We start from the raw sequence: 9,586 nt of genomic DNA, 5'->3' as shown, positions 1-9,586 counted from the left end.
ATGTAGAACATACAGATACATCATTCAATGGCTATCTGTAAACTTGTATTTACCTTCATCTCCACAGCCAAGATTCACTTCATTCTCAAGAAAGCAATGGTGCAATTGAGTCACAGTGAGCACACAGCACCCCAAGGCTCTGTCAGAGGCTGGAAATGTGTTGGTCCTTTCTTTAGTATAGAGAATAATAAGGAAGAATGGGGTGAAATTTTAAAGTTGTCATCATATCACCACCCGGAAAGGAACTCCATTGGCTATTTTGGCTAATATCTATGGTTCTCTTTTGTAGGAAAAGCTGTCTCATGTAGAAGTTCTGGGGAGGAGAAACTGAAAGCGAAAGGCAGGCTCGAGGACTGCTGCAGCCCTTGCCAGCCCTCTACTTGCTGGGAAGAACTTGGGGATCATACTATGAGATAAAAGGAACCCTTCCTGGGATTTGTTCTGTGCTACCTGGACAAAGCCTTCCAAGGGCCCTGCATTCAGTTGCTCTGCTCCATTATGTTGCCAAGCAGCAGCCTCCAGGAGACAGGATCACATTGCTTCTTGCATGCCACCTGAATACAGAGAAAACAAGCAGTTTCCAGATTGCACAGCAGGTTCAGAACAGTCTACACAGATACACAGAGGTCAGGCCAAAGTCTTCCCTAACCTCCAGAAGCCTTGCTTCTGCGGATCCATGAAACTATGGTTCCTCTGTTTGGACCCCTTTCCCACCCTTAGTAATATCCATACCACCTCTTTGAATCTGGGGAACTTTGAAAAATATCTATGTCAATGTCCACCACAGACTTCAAAAAAACTGGGTCCTTGTGTCTAATTCCTTTTAAATTCCTAGATCCTACTGTGTATCTATAGTTAAGAACCTTTGCTCTCTTTATAAGGAGTCATGATGCCTTAAAAGGTTCAATGATACTTTCTCAGGAAAGCCTCCCCTATTGGCCCTAGCCTAGGTCTAGTCAGGGTCATACACACCATCTAAGCAGTGTCCTGTGTTTGTTGGCATGTAACATTGAGCTATTATTTGTTTCAAGCTTGCCTTCCCTGTAGACCACCTGCTGTGCAAAGGCATTGAAAGTCCTGGCTTATCTGCAAGTAATTCTGATTCATCCATGCGCCGGGTGCAGGAGTGTTCCATAGCTACTCCTTCAATAAATGGTTCTTTATTTTATTACCTCTGGGGTGGTTGTGCTCCCGTGTGTGCACGAGTGTGCTGCGTACATTGATCAGAGGACAACATTCAGGATTCTTTTCTTCTTTCCGCCATGTAGATTCTGGTGATAGAATTTAGGTTATCAGGCTTGTCACTTGATCTGCAGAATTATATCCTGGCCCTCGAATGAATGCCTCTTTACTCACCTGAGGATGTATAACTGAATCTCCAGTTCATGGATCTGTTAAGAGGATTTTTTTGAAGGTAAGACCTTAATTAAACCAGATAGTATATCTAAATAATTATGAATTTAAATCAGTGTTTTTGTCTTCCCATTCAGGTATCGAAGCAGTGCAGTAGAGTCCATTATTATGAGGTGTGGTCCATCTCCAAAAGAAGATGGAGTTGATAACGTGCCACAATCTCTGTAATCTCGTATCTGGGCACAAGATGTTGAAAACAGGAAAAATCTCGGTCAACAAGATGTGTACATTCTTCGGGTAACTGTTTGTGCTGAACGCGACAGTTGGTGACTGGGAGTCCCTGGTTCTTGCAGTGGATTTCAGCTGAACTGTAGTGCTCAGGACGTTTGGGTACTTCTGTATTCTAGATACCTGCCCTTGTGCTTGTGTATGCATGTGCTCCTTGTGTAGTGCTTGCACATGTAAAAATAGAGTTCTTCTGGGAAACTCCATTCTTAACTGAGAGTTGAGCAGGAGGATTGTCTGAAACTCAAATCACAGGCCCCAACTGACTGAGACTTTTGCAGCCTCTTGATTTAGCCTAGGTGAGTAGTTTGCCCTGAGCCTTGGAAGAAGTGCTCCTCCAGCCGGCTCTTGACACTGACATGCCCTTTTCTCCCGCAGAGTAGTGGTGGCCTTGCCACAAGCCCTGCCTGAGCCTCACAGCCTACAGTTTCTCCTCCCAGCCAGACAGCAGAGACACAGAAGGCTGGGCTGAGACGCGAGGGCCACTGCCACAGAGCCCCTTTCCAGCCAGGGCCTCCTGGGCCTCGGTGGCCAAGGTGTCCAGCATGCGTTCTCAGTGCAGGTGGCAGAGCTCTCCGTGCTTCTGATCGCGGGAAGCTGTAGGCTGAGCGGTCTAAACCGCTACTCCACCTCTTCCCATTCCCTCTCTTCCCAATCCCAGGACGGAATATCCCAGGCCAGGCAGGACTGGATCACCTCCGCCTCCTCCCAAGGCACTGATCCTGCGAATGAGGGAGGCCTGGGTCCCGGGCGGTGGCTGGCAGAGGGGAGTGGAAAGGGAGGATAGATGGGGCCGGGGGTGGGGTGGTGATGGGGGGAGGTGGGGAGGGTGTCATTTTCTTTTTCTTTCTTTCTTTTTTTTTAAAAAAGTATTTCTCTCGCGAGAAACCGCTGCGCGGACGATACTTGAAGAGGTGGGAAAGGAGGGGGCCCGCAGAGTTGGGGCAGAGACTGTGGGTGCCACAGGCGGCCACAGCTGGGACAGCTGCGGAGCAGAGCAGCCACCGCCGCCTGAGAATCCGAGCGGCTAGTCCAGTGGGTCTCACGGGGTCCCGCCAGGGTCGGGCGGCAGGCGGGGGGCTGGAGGGCCATTTGCGCGGCATCGAGGGCAGGAGGCCGGGCAGGGAGAGGGGATGTCTTGAGCATCTGTAGCTGGCCCTCTCTGCCTGACAGCTGCAAGACCCAGGACTGCAGTGCCCTGCTCCACGTCGGATGCAGGGGACTGGCGGGGTTGGCCGAGACCCGGTATGTGGGCGGAGAGGACCCTGTTTGGAGAGCTGGGGCGTCAGCCGTCACCGCGCGCAATCAGTGCCTTTAAGACAGTGTAGGCAGCCGGCTCGCGGGACGCCTGGGCTCCCTGGGGACGCGGTACTTGGCGCCGCGAGGCCACAGGGTCCGTGGATGCCAGTTGCCGGGCTCTGGCTCTGCAGCGAGGGGGGATCGAGCGGTCCTCGTTCCTCCGAATAACTGCGCCACGCGCAGGCTGGGCTCGGCACCGGGGACTGCGAGCTTTCAGCATCCCGGAGCCCTGAGTGTCTCCCCCTGGCCTTGGGGACTTGTCTGTGTTGCAGGACAGGCAGGGGCTGCCCGAAGTTGCAGCAGTCCCGGGAGAAGAAAGCGGTAGGACCCAGGCCGGGACCTCCCTGAAGCAGGACAGCGGGACAGCGAGACAGCGGGACCCCGGAGACGCGGGCCGCTGGAAGGCGCGGCGGCGGCAGCGCGAGTGGCGGCCGGCGGCACCATGCGGCGAGGAGGGCTGCTGGAGGTCGCGCTGGCGTTCGCCCTGCTCCTGGAGTCCTACACAAGCCATGGGGCGGACGCCAATCTGGAGGCTGGGAGCCTGAAGGAGACCAGAGCCAATCGGGCCAAGAGAAGAGGCGGCGGAGGACACGATGCGCTGAAAGGGTAAGAGAAGCTCCCAGCTACTTCGGTGTGCCTCCCCTTGCCTTTCTTGGGACTTGATCCACAGCAACTGACAGGGCCGGTTCTGGCCTGTAGAGGACCCTGGGTGAGACCTCCTGGGGGACAGCATGGAAGTGCCAAGGTTACTCAGTCTTCAACTCTTGTTCAGATAACTCGCCTTGCTCCTGGCCCAGAGGAGAGGTCCTGGCTGGAGGGAATCCTGGGCCATTGTTGAGGCAGATTTGGGGAGGCGAGAAAGGTTCCTTGAGGAAGAAGGGGAGGAGCTGAGACCCAGAGAAAGGGAGAAGCCCACTGCTTTTACGGCTTACCAATTCCGGTAGTGTGCAGGGAGAAGAGCTTTCCCGTGTGGGCATCGGCTCTTAGGGAGGCAGTGAGGAAAGGAAGACTCCAAAGACCAAGATGAGATGTGTGGTCAGGAGATGGTCCTCCTCTAAGTCATGCTCTTGAAAACCAGGGGATGTACTCTCCCTTTCAGAAATCTACCCTGGAAGTCTGCAGGGCAAAGGATTTTTAGCACTAGTATCTGGGCTGCATGAGCTCTGCTTGTGACTGCGGGAGTAAAGTCGCTGTGGTTGGCCCTAAGCGGGTGTTCGTGGGATCTTCTTGGAAAACCCTTGCAATACGAGGGCTTCTCATGCCTTCATATTGCAGCAGGAATGACCTCAACTGGTCAGGTTGGCTGTCTAAGGCTTGGCAGTTTCCGGAGCTGAAGGAGAGTGGAAATAATTTCTTTAAGAGTTTTTAAACGTTTAAAAAAGGACAATCTCTGAGACTAAGTTGGAGCCTCTATTAAAAGGGGTAGGATGGAAATAAATGGCCACTGTTCTGTCCTTTGGAAGAGCCTACTTGTTAATCCCAGGGAATGCACATGCTGAAGTGTCTTGTCAGTCTAGGGGTGCATTGACCCTGTAACTTGATTATGCGGTCCTGGATGACATGATGAGGTGTTCTTTGGCTATTCTTTTATTTGTTTTTGTGGGCTGTTTTGTGTATACATAGTGATGTAGTGTATGTATGTATGTATGTATGTATGTTTGTAGTATGTATGTATGTATGTATGTATGTACGTATGTATGTATGTGTTTGTATGGCTTCAGTACAAGAAGCAAGAGAAGGGTGTATGGATCAGTTTTTGAGTCCTTGTCTGGATGAGGGACCAGATGAGCAAGAGTGTTGAGCACTTAGGCTGTGATAAAATGTTGTGATTATTTGATCCCAGAAAATAGCTAAAGCCACTTCTGTTCTGACCTTTGTGGAAAACAGACCCAGAATTCCAACAACATCATCAGGAGTAAATACTGACCTTGACCAAGCAGCACACAGCGTTTGCTCTGTATAGAAGGCTTGATGAGAGCTCAGTACATGGGTGGGAAAGCTGATTTTCATATGTTCTCAAGAGGGCTTGGTTTGGTTCAGCATTTTTCTTTCAAAAGTACATTTCTGCTGCACAATAATATCTATTGTGATGGCATTGTTCATATATATATGTATGTATGTATATATGTTTATATATAATATATATTATATATACATATATATGTATATATACATATATATGTATATATGTGTATATATATATATATATATATATATATATATATATATATATGGAGCGAGGGAGGGAAGGAGAGAGGGAGGGAGAGAACTAGGAAGGGAGGGAGGAAGAGAGAGAGAGAGAGAGAGAGAGAGAGAGAGAGAGAGAGATATCTTTCACTCTGGGTGGCAAGTCTTAAGGCCAGAGTTTTGCCAGATCTTAATGTGTTTCTGTCACCAACTTGTGTGTCCCTTTGGGAGAAGACAACCTGAGAAGCAGCGAGTATTGCCCTTCTCTGTGACAGAGCTACCCTTTACCACACCATAGGGGCTCACATGTGCTTATGAATGTAGAGTTATCTCTCTGTACTTCTCCTAGTGTCTGATCTCTGACAGACCCCAGCCCATTGCAGTTTTTATAAATCTTTTTTAACACATAGTAGTAGTAGAATAGCATTATGAATATTCCTAGCTCTTATGCTATTTATAAGGCTTTCTGCCTCTATTTCTATGTATGGATGTGGTCAAAATGACTTTAAAAGATATACAATTAAAAGTACTTCTCTCCTACTTTTTATACACATTACATATATTTTTCTAGCAAAATTATAGACATATATACATATCCACATATGCAGCACATATATTACATATATGCAGGATATCTATATACATATATATATGAACATATGTATGTACATATGTTTTACTACATGGATGTACTGTATATAATGTGTGCCTTCACTTTTCAATATCTTCAGTGTATCCAACTGTTAACTTATGTTTTTCTTGTTTGTAGATTCCCATGATATGGTAGCACAGGTCTCAAATGATGGTTCTTGAGATTATAGTAAATATTTCGCCATTAACAACATCTTTCTGTATACTTACATGTATATGCATAAGCTTATATGTGGTCACAAAGTAATCCAAGCAGAACTGCTGGATCAAAGTTTTCTCCTAGGTTCTAAACACACCCATTCTGATGCTGATTTTGAAACCTTTCTTTACTCACTGACAATACGTTCTCACATGAACAGTCTTTCAGCCATGGCCTGCTGCGTAAACCATCAGCAGAGCAAGCTATGCATGGTGTTTGTCTAGTTGTAAGGTTTCTATTTGTCTTCAAAGCTACCCCAGGACTGCACTGACACCTGCTTATTTGGATGGACATGCTGGGTTTCTGAAGTGGAGGTGGTTTGTAGTCCCCAAGGCTTATGTGAAGCAGAGGTGGTGACTTTTGACACCTTGCTAATAATTCACGCTCTGATGTCTGACATGGACTGTCTGCTCTCCCACAGCCAAGTCCTGTGTTCTCTTTCTATTAGGTCTCTTGCTCTGCAGACTGGAGAACCTGTCCCCACTAGGCATGCCACCCTAGACTGTCTTCTCTCCTGCTCCCCATGGCAGGTGTGTTCTTCCTGTTTTCTTTCTGCTGGGCAGCAGAAGTTATTCCACTGTAGACATTTAAGCATTCTCGATCCCCACCTCAACTTTTGCTGTGTTTTCTTAGAGTAAATTGCCAATTTCTGCTTTTATGGGAAAATTTCTTTCTTCTTCCTTTCTTTTTTTTTTAAATTAAAAAATATGGTGGTCCTCATTCACTCAGCAAAAACCAGGTTTCCACAATTTTCCAGTGAAAACTTGAATGTTTATTTATTTTTATATTCTACTTATTTGTTGTATGTGTTTGAGTAACACAGTGTGTGTGTGTGTGTGTCTGTGTGTGTGTGTGTGTGTGTGTGTGTGTGTAGAGGGCAACTTGCAGATATTGAATATCTCACTCCATCATTAGATTCTGGGTATTGAACTAAAGTTGTCAAACTTGGCAATAGGTACCTTTACCCACTGAACCATCTCACTGGTCCAAAGCTTAAAAATAATTTTCAAATAGTAAATGCAAGTAAAAGAAAAGTTTTCTTTTGCTTGGCCATGTGTAAAAAGACTTGATGAGAAATAATGCAGTTGTAACTGTGGGCATTTCAGTTTTATAAAAATTTTTCTCAGCTAAACTTTAGCACTGTGGTTAGGTAAAAAAGTGGAAGATGGCTCAGTAGTACACACCCAGCACCACCAAGGACAACAATAACAAAAAAAAGCAACAAGCCAGTCCTAGTTGGAGAGAGGAGTTATGTGCCCTTTCTTTATGATGGCCTTATTGCTTTAGTGCCCAAATAAGGAAATATTACAGTTTCATGCCAAAGGGAGACATTCCTTAATCTGAAACTCCTTTCCCCAAGTCTCCAGTAATAGGGAATGGGTCTTGTGTCCTTGTTGCTGGTTCATGGGTTGTCAAGCTGACAGGTTGATAGGTTGACAGGTTGACAGGTTGACAGGTTGACAGGTTGACAGGTTGACACAGGCTGACAGAATGACAGGCCAACAGGTTGACACAGCTACAGGTTGACACAGCTGACAGGCTGACACAAGCTGACAGGCTGACAGATTGACACAGGCTGACAGAGGCTGACAGAGGCTGACAGAGGCTGACAGGCTGACAGGTTGACACAGGCTGACAGAGGCTGACAGGTTGACAGGTTGACACAGGCTGACAGATTGACACAGGCTGACAGGTTGACACAGGCTGACAGATTGACACAGGCTGACAGGCTGACAGGCTGGCAGGTTGACACAGGCTGACAGGTTGACAAGTTGACACAGGCTGACAGGCTGATAGGTTGATAGTCACAAGACTCCTATGTGTTTTTACAAAGTTTGTCACCTTTCTTATGATTCTTTTTGGTCTTTGTTTATTTGTTTACATTGTCCAGAGTTTTTATTGCCATAAAAACACATATGGAACAGTTCATAGTCAGGATAGATGATGTGATGGCAAATTCCAGAGTTGAACTACAGAAGTAAGTTCTTAATGAAATTTCATGGGGATAACAGAGGCTTTGAAAAGCCTATTTGACTTATAAAGACAGCATTAAGACTCATATGAAGTCACACAGTCTCCTAATTACATATAGGGAAAGTCCTGAAAAATGGTGTCTTTTGTCATCACATTTATGAGAAGAGGAAGCTAATATATTGGGGCACAATTTAAAAAACAGATTTTCTTAAGCAGAAGGTTTATGTAATTCCAATTTTTAAGTAAAAAAGATGAAATACTGACTTTTTCATCTCTACCTTTAGGGCATAGTTTAAAGAAACGAGTAATATAAATGAATAAAAACACACATTAACATACAGCATCATGATTTGAGAGTGGAAGGCAGTGCAAGTCTAGACATACCTTCAAGCTTGTTTGGAACTTTAAATAATATTGAAAGATTCCTTTGTTAAAAACCATAGCATTATACTAATAACCCATAACTACTCCAACGAAATGCTAAACATTTAAAATATACATTCAAAACCAAATCACGTACTCAGCCACTCTGGGAGCTTTGGCTTTGGTTTTCAGTGTGAATGCTTTTTTGGAAGACAAGTAAACTATTTAACAACTCGTTTGATTCTGGACACTGCCCAGCAAATGGGTTTACTTTAATAACATTCTTCGAGAAAGCTGAAATCAATAAGTATATCAAACAGGACACAGAAAGTCTGTGAACATGTATTGTTTCATGATTATTAAAATGCAATTATTCCTTGTGTGGTCATGTATGTGGATGTATGTATTCTTGTGTGTTCAGGTGTACGTGTGTGACGGGGAGGGGTGAACCGGCACATATATGGACTGTAGAAGGAGGTCCGAGGTCAGCTGGGGGCATCATTTCTCAGGAGCTACACATCTTGTTAATTGAAGCTGGGGTTCTCTCTGGGGTTGTTCTCTGATTAGACTGTACTGACTGGCCAACAAGCACCCGGGAACTGTCTGTCTCTGCCTCTCAGGGCTGCAGCTCCAAGTTTGCACTACCTGTCTGGCTTTTTGAGTTGGTGTTAGGGATTGAACTGAAGCCCACATTTTGCCGTGAAGGTGTCTCCCTAGACCCTAGGTGTCTTTCCTGTTAGTTTGTAAAGTCGTCAAAGGCAAGAGTCAAATCATAATATCATCAGTCGTAAGTCATAGCAGCACTAACGAAACTACTAATATCATGAAATGGGTTTCAAAGAAGCACTAGTTCTGGAAGCCTTTACTGAAACCCGCGTTTACTTAGTTCAGTGGAATCCCAGAGATGTGTAACAACACACAGCTTGGAGGGGCTTCGTAGTTTACAGAAGACCAAAAACCATTAACAGAAGAGCAGCCAAAACCAGAGAGTCTGCTGTTAGGCTGAACAACTGCTGCAGCATGGTACTACTTGGTTTGATGAAGTTAAGTACTGATAAATTCTGCCAAAGACTTTGAGAGAGTGAACTGTTTAACTGTTTGAGTGAGTTAACTGGAGGTGGGGGTGGGGCAGGACGGGGGTGGTAATCAAAACTCAAAATGTGAAATGTAGTTTCTATTAAGCATGTACCCATTTCACAGCATTATAAGTTAAGATCATTGTATCTCTAAACAGTGACTGGAGGGCCCTGTGTAATGATAGTGTATGAAGCAATG

General features: G+C 45.6%; 1 protein-coding gene across 2 annotated transcripts in view; it reads left to right on the top strand.

Moving 5' to 3' along the window:
- The first annotated feature begins 3,210 nt into the window (after positions 1-3,210).
- Fbn1 (fibrillin 1) overlaps positions 3,211-9,586 on the top strand; it is a 199,026-nt gene continuing 192,650 nt past the window's right edge. The window contains exon 1 of one of the 2 annotated variants that reach the window (XR_013108786.1): positions 3,211-3,543. Coding sequence is in view for 1 of the 2 variants with exons in the window: in XM_034495906.2 (XP_034351797.1) it covers positions 3,380-3,543 (164 nt within the window). In the remaining variant the exon portion in view is untranslated. The remainder of the gene's footprint in view (positions 3,544-9,586) is intronic. The other variant, XM_034495906.2, reaches the window with a different exon arrangement.

Source organism: Arvicanthis niloticus, chromosome 2 (assembly GCF_011762505.2).
Source record: "Arvicanthis niloticus isolate mArvNil1 chromosome 2, mArvNil1.pat.X, whole genome shotgun sequence".
Taxonomy (NCBI): domain Eukaryota; kingdom Metazoa; phylum Chordata; class Mammalia; order Rodentia; family Muridae; genus Arvicanthis; species Arvicanthis niloticus.
This window is presented reverse-complemented; position numbering and strand designations above follow the sequence as displayed.